Source organism: Rhodnius prolixus, unplaced genomic scaffold (assembly GCF_049639745.1).
Source record: "Rhodnius prolixus isolate KJV_2025 unplaced genomic scaffold, Rpr scaffold_2, whole genome shotgun sequence".
Classification (NCBI taxonomy): domain Eukaryota; kingdom Metazoa; phylum Arthropoda; class Insecta; order Hemiptera; family Reduviidae; genus Rhodnius; species Rhodnius prolixus.
In genome coordinates this window covers 60,431,441-60,446,010 of record NW_027411592.1, presented here as the reverse complement: position 1 = coordinate 60,446,010, position 14,570 = coordinate 60,431,441, and the positions used below count along the sequence as shown (strand labels likewise).

The following is a 14,570-nucleotide window of genomic DNA, read 5'->3' as shown; positions in this document are numbered from 1 at the left end:
TCATATTCTCATTGACCGTAATCACTCTGCAATTCGTTTTAAGCCACTTTTCTTTCCTATTTACTATTTAATATGTTTCCGGTGGAAACGTCTGCACGATTACATGAATTCCTCTTAAGAGGATGTAATTTTAAAAAAAATAAAAATTGAACCGGGGCAATATTTGAAGAACAATTTTATTTTATTGTTTCTATTTTAGTGTTTAATGAGATGTGAAACAAGTTTTGTGCATCGTAAGAGTGTAGATTGCACTTACTCGCCACACAGGCTGCAGCCAGTATAACTGCATATTTGTATGTAAACCAAACCCAGTAAAGCAAACGTGGTTTTTATTATGAGAGTAACCTTAAACTTTGCAACCTTAAATTTTTTTTAGTTTATATCGTCGTAGAAGAAAAACTGTTAGTTTTTTTTTACTACTCATTTAACTAGTTTTCTCTTTAAAAGTACAAAAATTTCCATTCAAACTTAGTTAGTTTGTAAGAAAATCGAAGGTACGAGGAAAAAATTAAAATAAAAAATCGATTTTAATCGAAAAGTATTACTTTTCCAGTTGTCCGATTTAGAGTCGGAAATCTTAATGAGGTGTTTATTTGTAATTCTAATTTTATGCGATTTTTTGTTCCGGATGTACGGTAGGTATTTCCGGTGATTTTTTTATGGGTTTAATTATTAATTTACAATTTGTGCAATGAGTTAAATATGAGTTATGATGATGTAAATGGTGCGTGATGAGCAGAAGGAGAGGGACTACCCAGCGTAGCACGCTGTACCGGATATCAGAGATAGTTTTTCAGACTTGAAGGAAGTCCCGGGGGTTACTGGAGATTCAGTCGACATGGTGGATTGTTAGGAATGACCATGGAAACGAGAGATTCTGAACAAATCTTTTAGAGTAACTAGAGAGAGCAGTATAAAACGTTGCCTTAAGAATAGGATGTTGAGGTCGTTATGAAGAGTGTGTTTTTTTTGTAAAGTATGAAGGAGCATCAACTAAGTATCTAAGTCCTTTTTTGATTGAAATGTTGTACAGTCCAGATATTCATAGGTTTGGCTGAACCCTGCTAAGTCCATAAGATAACTTAGGTTTGAGAATAGTATTGTTTATCAAGCGTTTCGAGTTCTATGGGCACAATTTTGGGAGTGTTGTCCAAGTAGTCTGTAAAGAAGTTTCGCACGTTGTGTCATTGCTTATCTCTTTTAAGTCTTGTGTATGGGTGAGTCTTTCATCTGCCAAGGAGCCCAAGAAAGTGCATGCACCAGGTCTGTGCTTTGCCGAAAATTTAAAACTCTAAATTCTGCACGATACTTCGCTTTTTATAACTAGGTGTAAGAAGTAGTATATAAAGGAACCTGTGACCATCTTTAAGGAGCTTAGGGTCCTCCAAAACCCCAAATTCTCCCGATACTCCTTAGGGCTGGCCTTAGATTAAAGAAAAACAAAAAAACAAACATTTTTTTCATTTAATTTTCATCATTAGGGTCACAAATACATTGCAACTCCCGGCGGATACGAGACCATTGCGAATGATGGGAAAGCTCTTCATCTAGAAAATAGAGGCAAATTTTCCTAGTTTGATTCCAAAATGATGCCGGTTTTCCATTTTCTTCGATCAGTTCCCAAGTTAAACATTTCTCAAATTTGATTTCCTCTGGTAAAAATGGTGTAAACATGGTCTTCTTAATATAATCCCATAATTTGGTGACATCATTATCGTATTCCTCGTCATCATCGTATTTACACAATTGTATAGCTATCCACAATAATTGTGGAAAGATATTGGTACGATCTTGGTACAGATGTTTAGTGGCCACCGATGGAAACTGGCGACAATAGATTGCACTATTTTTCTCGCTAATCTCCACGCCAAGTATGTCCAGCGATAGTGGCGATTCGATCATGCCAATCGAATAGTATTCACAGCAACATTGTGGCAATGTGGAAGCCAGTGTGGCCACAGTAATCGGCTTGCTATCGCTAATATTATCCTCACAATTAGCTATTGAATATTTATCTAATAAAAAGTCAATCAACGATCTGATAGAGCTATCAAGATCAACAGAGCGTATATTCTCACCAATCAATAAATAGATTAAACACAATAATTGTGCATCTTCCATGATCTGATCCATCGGCCGATAATAGATTTTATTCTCTTCAGATAGCATTATTGTGTTTTGTACACCAATTTCATCAAATTGCATCTTCATTGAGATTAGCTTTAAAATTGTATTGTAAGCTTTACGTTTACTTGGTGGAGCTTTAACATTGAATAGATGGATCTCATTCTGAAATGGTGGCTTCATTAACGCTATAATTTCATTGTACAAATTAATATTATAAAATTCTGAGATATTTTCTAAATTGTGCATCATTATCATCAAATTATCATAATGGCCATCATCCAATTTCATCCATTTTTCATTCAATTTACCATTTTCGTCGAACAGTACGGCATAGTTTAGGTCGAACATTTATTTTTTTTTTTATGTATTTATTAGATATAAGAGGTAACAATCAAACTTGTTAAGCTAAGTTACTTAGAAATATTATCTAGCCGTTTCTTTTTCTTCCATTAAATGTAACCAAGGATACACATTTCTGCTATTAACAAAAAAATAAATATACAGGATGATCCATTTAAATAAATTTTTTAGGAAAGCGGAAATCCAGGATTAATGGGTTTTCCTGAATTTCCGCTTTCCTTAAAAGTTATTTAAATGGATCACCTTATATAAATACATAAAATAAATTAAAGTATTAACAATAATGGATCAATTTTTTAATATTTTGAATTCAATAGTTCCCAATGGAAATATGGGACTTACTTAAAATTTAAATGAATTTATGAGCATAGTAGACTACAATAGCAGCAAGTAGGTAGGTACTAGGGTGTTGCCTTCCTAACCACCCTTCAAAGGGAGCGAGAGGGGCTGGTAGAGAATGTAAGACGCCCTTAACATCCTAGATACCTCTGGCAGTAATGGTGGAGAATTCTTAGAAAGGACCCCCATCGTGGTGGGGGGCTCCTCTTTTCACTGTCTGAAAGTCCTTGAGGACAAGTTCTAGCTTACCATTTTTCCCACACTCTGTCGAGTCCATTGAAGAAAGAGAGAGAAATATTGCATGTGTATGTGTGAGACAGAGACAGAGAGCGAGTGGGGGAAGTGACTTGCACCGTTACTTTAAGGGTTGGTTCGTGGATGATGAGGTTGGGCTATGGATAGAGGACCAAGTCTTTGGCTTGCATTTCTTCTTTATTTCATCAAAAATCTTCTCTGCAACATCTCTGGAGGAGAATAACCACTTTCTTCTTAGAACAACATCGGAAACAGAAATCTATTATCTCCTCTTACTTTTTACTATTCCCTAGGGTTGGATATAATTCAAGATCTTGCGTAAATCGCCGGACATTTGAGTCATATTTAAATCTTACCAACCTTATGTTTACAGGACGGTACAAAAAATTACAATGAAGGGATACCTAAATGTTAGGTCGCTTTTATACTGGTTTACTAGAAGCTTCTAACCAGCCAGGACAGAGCACGCACACTACGAGGTGTGGCTATTAAATAACGAGACTATTGCTGTAAAACATTTTATTTTAAATTTAAACATTATTTAGTTATTATCACCTTCAATATACACCCCTCCCCTATCACTAAAACGCTCCATGCGAATTTATCATTGTTCTGAAACAGTGCTGGAAGTCTTATTCTGTGAGCTCCTGCATGACGCGTGCCGCTTTTTCTTTCACAGCTTCACAGCGGGCTGAAATCATGTTCCTTTTAATGTAGATTCGACTTTGGGGAACAGATCTAAAGTAACATGGGGCCGCCAGGTCAGGCGAATAAGGCGGATGGCCTAAAACTGGGATGTTCGTACTTGGCTAGAAACGTCGTCTTGACAGGGACAATGCAGTGTGAGTCGGCGCCGGTTGTCTTGACGGAGAACCCCGTGGCTGGTTCTTCCACAAATCGGGTTGTTTTTTTTCCTTACTATTGATAGTATTTAATTTGATAAGCACTTGAATTTCTTAGACCCCCCCAAATATGGCGAACAAATCTTAGCAGTAGACAATACGAGTTTATAGAGAAGTGACTGTACAATAAAACTGCCGGAAAAAAAAATCAGAGCCAAAGAAGCTGGTCCGTGATTGGTACCTAGTTGTAAGTTACGAGAAAATGTAGTAACGTAATTTGCTGTTGAAAGAAGTCCTGTTTTTTATTCGCGTAAGGTTTAAAAAATAATAATAATTTAGGATTCAGACGGCTGACACTACCATTCTCAAGCTCCATCGACTTCGTCGTAAAGAAGTCTGCGGTGGGACGTTCGTGAAAGATTTTAGTGCGGAGGAGACTATCGATAGCACAGATATCGATAGTGACCAAAGCAGTCGATGCGTCTATTAATAAAATAAATAAATAATCTGTGTCTCTTTATAATTGAGAAACCTGGACAAACCTAGGCTCTCCAACAAGAGAGGTAGAGATCTCTGGGAAGTACTACGTAGCGGCCATAGTGGCTTAACTCACTTTGAAAGGGAATATTTACTACGTAGTAATTTAGGGTTCACCCCCCCCCCCCCAACGTTTTCCTGAAATGTGTAGCCCCTTGTACAAGTTTCCACAACCCTATACTAAATATTTGGCGGCATATAAGACAAGACAAGAGGGGGGGGGGTGAGAGGAAGGATATCAGGGACCTGGTTGGGGACTGTGCTGGTAGTTGCTGGTTTTGTGTAGTTAGACACACACAAAGGCACAGCGCGATGATGATGAAGGTGGTGGTGGTGGTAGGGCGGGTATAAAAGTAATGTGCTCCTTCCAAGAAACAGGGTGTACCCCCCAAGGAGGTAGAAAAAACTCCCCCTCTTGTGTATGTGCTGGAGAGCACACCCAAAAAAAAATTAAAGTTCTAGAAATCACTGGAAAAGAAAGCTCTACCAACGCTGGAAGCAGGTACCACAGCCTGGACTGTTGTTGAGAAACTTCAAAGCTTTTTGGGCCCTCACAAGGCAAAAAAAAAACTTGTTTTCAAACTGGTTGAACACTCTCATGACTTCCTCGGGGCTACTATTCTTAACTTTGAATAACTAATTCAAATTTTAAAACAAATTTATTTCTTTCTAACATCATCTAATCTCCTTATTATCCCGAAAGGAAGCTAGATATTTTTTTTAAATATTAATTTTTATAAATATCAATTATAAAATGATTTATCTGAGCGAACGTAATTACTAATTAGTAATGCCTAGTTTAGAAACAATTGTAGCAGCATTTTCGTATACAGGATGTACAGCATAAGACTTCCGATACTTCAGGAAGCGATTATGGGCATCATTTGCAACAAAAAAATCTATATTAACTATGGCTCGATTCTGCTCCCGTTATAGATGCGAGTATTTTTAATTTTATGTTTTTTTCTAGGTTTTACTACTTTTTAGCAAACAGTTGCCTATATTTCTCTAAAGCTAAAGCGATTTCAATAAGCTCATTAAAAAGAACGTTAAATTTCCTTTTAATTAAGCTAATTTATAATTAAAAATAATAATATTAAGTACGAGGGACGTTTGAAAAGTCCGTGCAAAAATAAAAACTACTTAATTTTTTGGGGTAAACCTTTTTTATTTTTCAACATAGTCTCCTTTTAGGCTTATACACTTCGTCCAACGCTGCTCTAGTTTGTTGATCCCTTCCGAATAATAGGATTGGTCCAAGTCTGAAAAATAGCCATTTGTTTCTGCAATCACCTCCTCGTTTGAATAAAATCTTTTTCCCGCCAGCCATTTCTTCATATTGGGGAAGAAATAGTAGTCCGAGGGAGCCAAGTCTGGAGAATAGGGGGGGATGTGAAACGAGTTGGAACTCTATTTCCATTAATTTTGCGACCACAACTGCTGAGGTGTGAGCTGGTGCGTTGTCGTGATGGAAAAGGACTTTTTTGTGGGCCAATCGTGGGCGTTTTTTCTTGCAGCTCGGTTTTTCAAACGGTCCAATAACGATGAATAATATGCACCTGTAATAGTTTTACCCTTTTCCAGATAGTCGATGAGGATTATTCCTTGCGAATCCTAAAAGACAGTCGCCATAATCTTTCCGGCCGAAGGGAACGGTCTTCGCCTTTTTTTTTTGGCGCAGATTCCCCCTTGGTAACCCATTGTTTAGATTGTTCTTTGGTCTCAGGAGTGTAGTAATGTATCCATGTTTCATGCACAGTGACGAAACGACGCTTAAAGTCCTGCGGATTCTTCTGGAACAGCTGCAAACCGTCCTTGCAACACTTCACACGATTTCGTTTTTTGGTCAAGCGTGAGCAATCGCGGCACCCCCATCTTGCGGATAGCTTTGTCATGTCCAGAATGTTGATGCAAAATATTATGTACCCGTTCATTGGAGATGCCCACAGCACTAGCAATCTCACGCACCTTCACCTCTTCTGTCATCCATCACCATATCATGGATTTTATCAATGATTTCTGGAGTAGTAACCTCAACAGGGCGTCCCAGAACGTTCAGTGTCACTTGTGCCCATATGGCCACTCCGAAAATTTTGAAACCACTTATAAACTGTTCTAATCGAAGGTGCAGAGTCACCATAATGTTTATCAAGCTTCTCTTTAGTCTCCTGAGGCGTTTTGCCTTTCATAAAGTAGTGTTTAATCAACAGACGAAATTCTTTTTCGTCCATTTTTTGTAAATCACTCGACTTCCTCGATTCAAACGAATGCCAAACACAAAGAAATAGACCGATCTGGCTGAAACTTGGTGAGTGTTCTTCCAAGAGATGCTACTAACTAAACATAACCTCTATTCACTGAAAAGCTCGTAATTGTATTGCTTTAAAAAAAACAACATTCTATCCCTAAGAATATCGCATAGAACTGGGCTTGGAAAATTGTTTCAGATGAAAAGTTATTTTTAAAGATTTTATTTCAAAGAAAACTCGCTACCATTATATTCGGGAAAATCCCCCCCCCCCAAAAAAAAGAACTGGAAAACCACTAGTATATAGTTACAAGTCAGCAGTTTTTCTTCAAAATGGGAAATTCTCATACATAATTGATACATATGAAAATTTTCTTGGTTATGAGCTGTACATTATACTGAAAAGAAAACTCTGCTTAGAAAAAAAAAACCGCCTCCTCACCCACACTTCTTCATTCAGAAGGGCCCTTATTATAACAATTTTCCTTGGGAAATTTTTCAAATAAAAGTTTTCTAAGGGCGGTTTCTTTTTTTTGTGTGCAGTTTTTTTTTTTTTTTTGATGATAAACCCTTATACGGTTTTCCTAGCGGACAGTTTCAGTGTAGGCAATCAGTAAGAAAAGTCTAAAGAAAATACTAACTAGAAAAACTGTTTTCGAGGAAAACTGAACACGGAAAATAAATTTAATTAATAAATTGGCTTTTCCGGTTGGGTATTTAATAGATGTTCCGTTCACTGCACAACTCGATCAACTATATAAAACAAGACAAAAAAAGTTGAAAAAAGCGATGAAATTATGTACAACTTTTTTTTTTTAATTCCTTAATATTATATTCCTAATATTAATAATATATTTAATATTTATATTCCTTATAATATATAAATTCAAATACATAAATTTACCGTTATCATTCAGCGCCTGCTCACAGAATTTGAGTTGAATTATTGCAACAATTTACATTAGAGCAATGGAGTTGAATCAAAATGGCTTCTGAAATAAATTATTTATTCTTAAATGGCCGAACAATGTTTTTATCGTTTAATGGTGTTTAATATTTTATTATTTGGAAAATTTATTATAAATATAAAAAGCTGTGATTGCACATCTAAGTTTACATTTAAATTTAAGATATTTTCAAAAGTGCAGTTAATCGATTTGTGCAGTGAACAGCTAATTTATATGAATACGAATTTTGTGTATAAAACAAAGACGATATTATTTTAATATTTCCTGAATATTTTCCCCCAAAAAATTACCACATTCGATTTTTATATATGGTAGATCTAAACATTACCCTCAAATGGCACTTTAGAGGAAATCCTAAACCCCCCACCCCCCACCGCTCAGTTTAAGAAAAAGTCATGTGAGTGAACACACTGTAGAATTTCCAGGCCACAGAGATTGGAAACGTAGACCAAACAAAAATGGACTTGCTACACAACTTTTAAACTTTCATATATATCTATAGGCGACACGGAGCCGAGCGGTTAAGAGACTAGACCCGCAATGCTAAGATGTATTGTTGGTTTAGTGGGTTCGATTCCCATTGTCTAGACCTTGGATTTTATTTAATGGTTAATATGAGAAGTTTATAGTAAAGTATGTTAGGCGGTTAAGAGACTAGACCCGCAATGCTAAGATGTATTGTTGGTTTAGTGGGTTCGATTCTCCGTTCTAGGCCTTGTATTTTATTTAATGGTTAATATGAGAAATTTATAGTAAAGTATGTTAGGCGGTTAAGAGACTAGACCCGCAATGCTAAGGTGTATTGTTGGTTTAGTGGGTTTGATTCTCCGTTCTAGGCCTTGTATTTTATTTAATGGTTAATATGAGAAATTTATAGTAAAGTATGTTTGCTAGGCGCCTCCGTCCACGACCCATAATTTGTGACAGTTTGACGTAAAGCTCGCCTCAAAAAATATGCATTACTTTACTTAATTGGCTTTGCAAACATATAACAGCTTTCCAACCTCTGTGTGTAGCAAGTACCTTTTTGCCATTATTTTTTACGATTAAACCTTCAACATTTTGAATTTCCAAGCAATTAAATAAATTAAACAGCTCTCATCTTTTTTTTAAAATAAATAAATAAATAAATAACATGAAACTAGTACATCGTGAAGTATTAGTGAAATTAAACCCGGCCCCCCCCCCCATTGCCTTCCAGAATCCATCATGTCCAGATTAAAAAACAAAAATATGAAAGCAGCCTTATAATTGGTGGAGCTTTAATTCTGTGTATCTAGAATTGGGCCAGAGTAGAAAACCATAACATTGTTAGTGTAAAATTAAATTAAATACTCCAATGTACTAATTGCAGTAAAAATGGTTTTATTTTGTTTTTATCGTAGGTTATATTTAATTGGAATAAAAAGAGAGAAAAATGTTTAATGGAAATGGGTTTTGATTAGGTTTTTACTTCCGCTTACGTTTTGAGTAATTATTTTTAGAGAATAATCTTGGGGGAATGGAAGAACACGGTTAGCTCAAAATCCCCAAAGATCGTAGGTAGTTCAGAAAGCTCAGTTTCGAAACTTTGGGTTTCATCATGAGCTTCGATAATAATTTAGCGCAGAAATGGAGGGGAAAAAATTAGGTTTACTGCTTGGACTTGCGGCTCCTCTTAAGAGGGAGTCCAACCACCACTCTTGAATTTATCTGTTAAGAATAACGCGATATGAATTTCGTGTATTTGAATGGAGGCGATGGTTGATCGATAGATAATTAATTTTTTCTTAGGTAGTGTCTTGCAGAAAGGTTAAGGCCCTTTTTTAAGGGTAAGAACTTGTGTTTTTTTTACCAATTTTCGTCACTAGTCTTGATCACACAAATCCTTCATCAGCTTCATACAAACTACACAAAATAGAATCCTGGGCCAAGAAGTGGCGGATTAAAATGGACCCACAGAAATGCCACGTTTACCCTCCGGCGGGGCTCCTCTGTCCACCTGTCCTCCTCTTCAACAGCAAACCTCTTCTTTGTACACAGATCTGGGTGCGCTACCTTGGGCTCTTTATAGACTAAGCGACTCACGTGGAACCCACAATACTAGGCTTAAAAAGGCAAGCAATGACCCAGACGTACTTTTGAAGACTACTTGGACGACGCCCCAAATTGCCCATTGAACTCAAACGCTTAATATATAGTACTATCCTGAAACCTATGTGGACTTACGGGACTAGAACTGTGGGGTTTCAGCCAAACCTACAAACATTACGGACTGTACAGGACATTTCAGTCGAAACTACTGCCGACAGATAGCTGACGCAACCTTTCTACGGTGACTAATCTCACTCTTCACAACGACCTACACATTCCCTTCATAGACCAACTCGCCAAGACTAAATACCAAAAATTCCATACTACTCTCTCGACTAGCCCTAATCCTCTTTTATTGTCTTTCGCTTCCTCTGACATCCCTAATACTCCTCGCCGACTGAATCGCCAGTGGCCCCGCGACTTTCTTGTAGGCTGAAGACCTAAATCATTTTTCTCCTATCACTCCTTCTCGTATTCTCCTCCTCACACTCTCCTCCTCACATTCTCCTCCACACATTCCTCCTCGTATTCTCCTATCTCTCCTCACATTCTCCTCCTCGTATTCTCCTATCTCCTATAGAGAATGCTACCGCTGGGTAGTTTTTCTCCTCCCGCAACAGTTCATCACTCTCTACATATTTACTTATTGTATACAATGCATACAGATTGTAAATTGCAAAATAAATTTTTTTTAAAAAAAAGTCTTAATCACAGTCGTAAATTTCTCTTATAATGGTAAGAGAAGTTCTTAGGAAGTTCTTTCCATTCCACAACCCAGTGATTCCAAATTTACAACTTACATCACTTCATATATGTATAATTTTTATGTGTCCAGGTGATAGTGATGTTGTGGCCAAGGATGAAAACGGAAGATGCATTGATAGGCCAGAAGATGGTCCACCAAGACTGGTGCCGGCCAGCCAACAAACTTACAATCAGTCTCCTGTGAGAACTGCCGCAGTAACCGCCGTTAGTAAACCAAGCACGACGGTGGTTACTGATGATTGGTCAAATCTGGATCATTCGTACGATTCTGCCGACAACGATAGAAGGTTAGTGAAGTTTATCGTTTTTTTTTGTTCTTTTTTTTTTGCATTAACATTCATTTAGGTGTGTGAAACGTTATTTTCATCTGCAAAGATCGTGAATGAAAGAGTTATCGTTATCGGCTACCCAATAAACGATTTGGTTTTTCTCTCCACTTCCTTCCGAGTGGAATCTACCTCAAGAACTATTTCATTTAAAGAGTTTCCCGATTTACTTTCATCCTCAAGCATTTACCATTTTTTTAAAAAATCTTTCCGCCCCGCCCACAAAACTTTTTCTGTATATAACTGCACTTCCGGTAAATAAATCGATTTTTCTATAAATTTGAAAGAAATCTTTTAGCAACAGATTTGATTGGATATTATTAATGGTTGTAGAAATGAATTTGGTTGTTAAGTAGTACTTTTTAGGGTGGTGCTTGAAGTTGTAGTTCTCTCCGTCATGATAATCATGCTTTTTTTGCTACTTTTTAATCGGTTTCGAATTATCATCCACCATCAGAGAGTAAATTCATGAGTTAGTTGTAGAGAATTTGCCCGTCCATAAGTTTTCTTCATAAAATCAGTTAGTTTCAACTGTACTAGCCAGTGTGAATCCAACTATATCTACAACTAACGACTACATCTACGTGTTAAGCTCAGTAGTGTAGCAGACAAACCCCCTCCCCCATACATGGAGATCTTAAAATTTGAAATAATCGAATCATTTATCAGAAATCCATTTCAAATGATTTGTAATAAAATTCAGTAAGAAACAAGCTCAACGTGTACTTCCGCGTATCTAATTTTGTGAAAATTCCGGTCTCCGCCACCAATGGGAAGGCTAACCTCATACATCTCCCTATTTATTTTTTAAGAAACGTGATCTGAGGCACACCAGATTTCCAGCATCTTTAATTAGAAGATCATTTAGCCATAAAATCTTCTAGGTAAAGGAGAAAAGGTACCTTCATCGTAGTTCTGGACCAGTCAGATTGTTGGAAATGCATTTTGGGGGGGAGGCCGAGGGCGAGTTAGAGTTACCGAGTCTTACTCTTGTTATTTTAGAAGGCTTCCGGAATTAAAAGGCTCCCCCACCTCATTTCACCTCAATAAAGAATTGCCCAATGCGGAATGAGTACTTTTTTTTAAAAAAACCTGCGTAAATTATATTTTAGGAGCCATTCCCCTCGTAGGTAAAACTCAAAATTTGAGTTTTGAGTTAGCACAGTCTTGAGTAGATGTGAGCTCAGCCCCATTCTTCCTTACCAAATGGAACCGGCGGAAGGTAAGGATAGAATAGATTTATATTTACGTAAAAGTTTTGACGTACTTTTTGTAAAAAAGAAATAAAAAAAAGTCAACTCACGAGTACGATAATGGCAATTTTATTGAGTAGTAAAGGAAATGACGTCAGATACTACTCGCTGTACGCTCTAGTTACCTTGTAATTAGTCTATTAACGTTTCATTCATGTTTTTCTTTTATCCCCACTCTTTTTTTATTATTAAAAAATAAAAATAATAAATAAGTAAAAATAATTGGTTAATTATTTCTCTCTTAAGAGTTCCAAATTTTTTTATTTTGTGATTTTACTGTGTTAGTTTTTCTAAAAGAAAATTCGCAAAACGGAACACTCTTTTTAAAGGAGCTTCCTGCCAATTTTCTTCATTGACTTAATCCAAGATTTGTAACGTAAAACTATTTCGAGAACTTTTGTTTCACTAGAGAAGCGAAGGGGAGTGAGAGCAAAGTTTTGCCGTGTTTTTTTTGTGCGCTTGCGCGTCGTGGTCAGTCACAAAGTATTAGAGGGAAGAAGAGAGGTCGTACGCCTTGTCAGACTGCGGCTAGAAATAGCAGAGAACGAAGTCTGCTGTATTACAGGCAGCTAGCTAGCTCTCTGTCGCCTCTAACATTAGAACTAGACACCACATTCGTACATACGCATGTAAGGTATAAGTAAGTAAGTATAAGTAACTGCTTATTTTTTTCAGGCGGGCCAGCAAACATACTTTACTATAAATTTTTCATATAACCACATTAAATAAATCCAAGCCCTAAGACCAGGGGAATCGAACCCACTAAACCAACAATACATCTTAGCATTGCGGGTCTAGTCTCTTAACCGCCTAACATACTTTACTATAAATTTCTCATATTAACCATTAATTAAAATCCAAGGGGAATCGAACCCACTAAACCAACAATACATCTTAGCATTGCGGGTCTAGGCGCGGCTACCGTGGCGCCTTACATACGCATGTATATGTTATATAAATACGATGCTACTATAGATACACAGATTCATTGTAGTTTACCGTGTGTTACGGACATAGGGAATGAGGAGGTTGTGCGTGGAAGAAAGGGACAAGGCAAATGGTGCCCCTCTCTCTCTTTAACCCTTTCTACCTAGTTAGGACTTTTCAGGGCATTAATCAGTACTTCAGAATCAAGTCTACACTGCAGCCTAAACTCTTCAGCAATCTTCCGCTCCGTTTTCGGCCCCCCCCAAAAAAAGGACAAATAGTGGTGTTGAAGGAAACCGGAATTCTGGATCTTGCGACCTGAACAGTTGAGGTGCTTATAAGACAGGTACGGATACATGAGCACAATTTAAGGGAAGATTTAGAATAGATAGATCATCAGCAGAAGAACTAGAAGAAAACATGGTTCATTAGGGCTAGGTCGGAAGATTGGGCTCGTGTAGTTCAGCCAGGATAAAGCCCGGAAATCGGGGTAGAACAGGCATGCGGTAGTATGTGCACATAAAGGGAAACACCCCCAAAAAAATCAGCTGTTTGAGAAAACGATAATTTAGAATTATCTTAATGCCCCTGAGAAAAGTAGATAAAACTAAAATAATTTTAAAAAAAATTAAGGCACATCTGAAGTCATTGGTGCCCAGAACATCACCGGGGCAGTGAGCTGTAAGCTTCTAGAAAGAATGAAAAAAAAAAAATCTAAGAGCCATCAGCTGGATTCGAACCCGTGATCTTCGCATTGGAATCCAGTATTCGCTAACCTACACAGCTAATCTCTGCCTCGATTTCTTTTGTTTTGTAGTAAATTGTGCAATCTTGAATGTCTAGATCTAGATAGAAAACAAAATCGATTCCATGAATGAATCGAGAACAACTGTAAGTCATACAGCTTCTTTACGCCTTCTCCATCTTTAGGGACCCACCTCCTTGTAATTATAGTAGAAACTCTATTTCCCAGAAATAAGTTGGTAGATTGGTGCTGTTCCCTCTGGGAGAAATTCCATTCCGTCTGGCCAACCATTACTACTTCTTGTTGGATCATTTCCTCTCCTTAGTCATGTTCAGTGAGTTGTTTTTACCACAAAGAGCACATTAGAGGATTCTATTTCTGGTAACAGGAGGAGGAGTATAGGAACCTTTGCTATTTTTATCTTAAAACTATATCCCTGCCGTGTACGCAAGTTGCGTTTATATACCGTACAAAATTCAGAAATCTTGGCCAACTACTCCGAATGTTTCCTGTATAGTCCAGTGTGTTTCCTGTTTTAATTTCGTACAGAAAATGGAAACGGGAATGTGAAATAAAGGAACTTTTTTTGTTGTTTACTCTCGCCTCAATTTTCAGTAATAGGAAATTTTGCAATCTTACCAATTTTCGGCTGGAAATAAATGTTTAGAGGCTAAGATGTATTGTTGGTTTAGTGGGTTCGATTCCCGGTGTCTAGGCCTTGGATATTATTTAATGGTTAATATGAGAAATTTATAGTACAGTATGTTAGGCGGTTATGAGACTAGACCCGCAAAGCAAAGATGTA

General features: G+C 37.2%; 1 protein-coding gene across 4 annotated transcripts in view; it reads left to right on the top strand.

Moving 5' to 3' along the window:
- Positions 1-14,570, top strand: part of LOC141450082 (serine/threonine-protein phosphatase 4 regulatory subunit 1-like) — a 187,441-nt gene that overhangs the window by 39,113 nt on the left and 133,758 nt on the right. For all 4 annotated transcript variants that reach the window (XM_074120123.1, XM_074120128.1, XM_074120125.1 and 1 more), the window contains one exon: positions 10,585-10,801. In XM_074120123.1, coding sequence (XP_073976224.1) covers positions 10,585-10,801 — 217 coding nt within the window. The remainder of the gene's footprint in view (positions 1-10,584; positions 10,802-14,570) is intronic.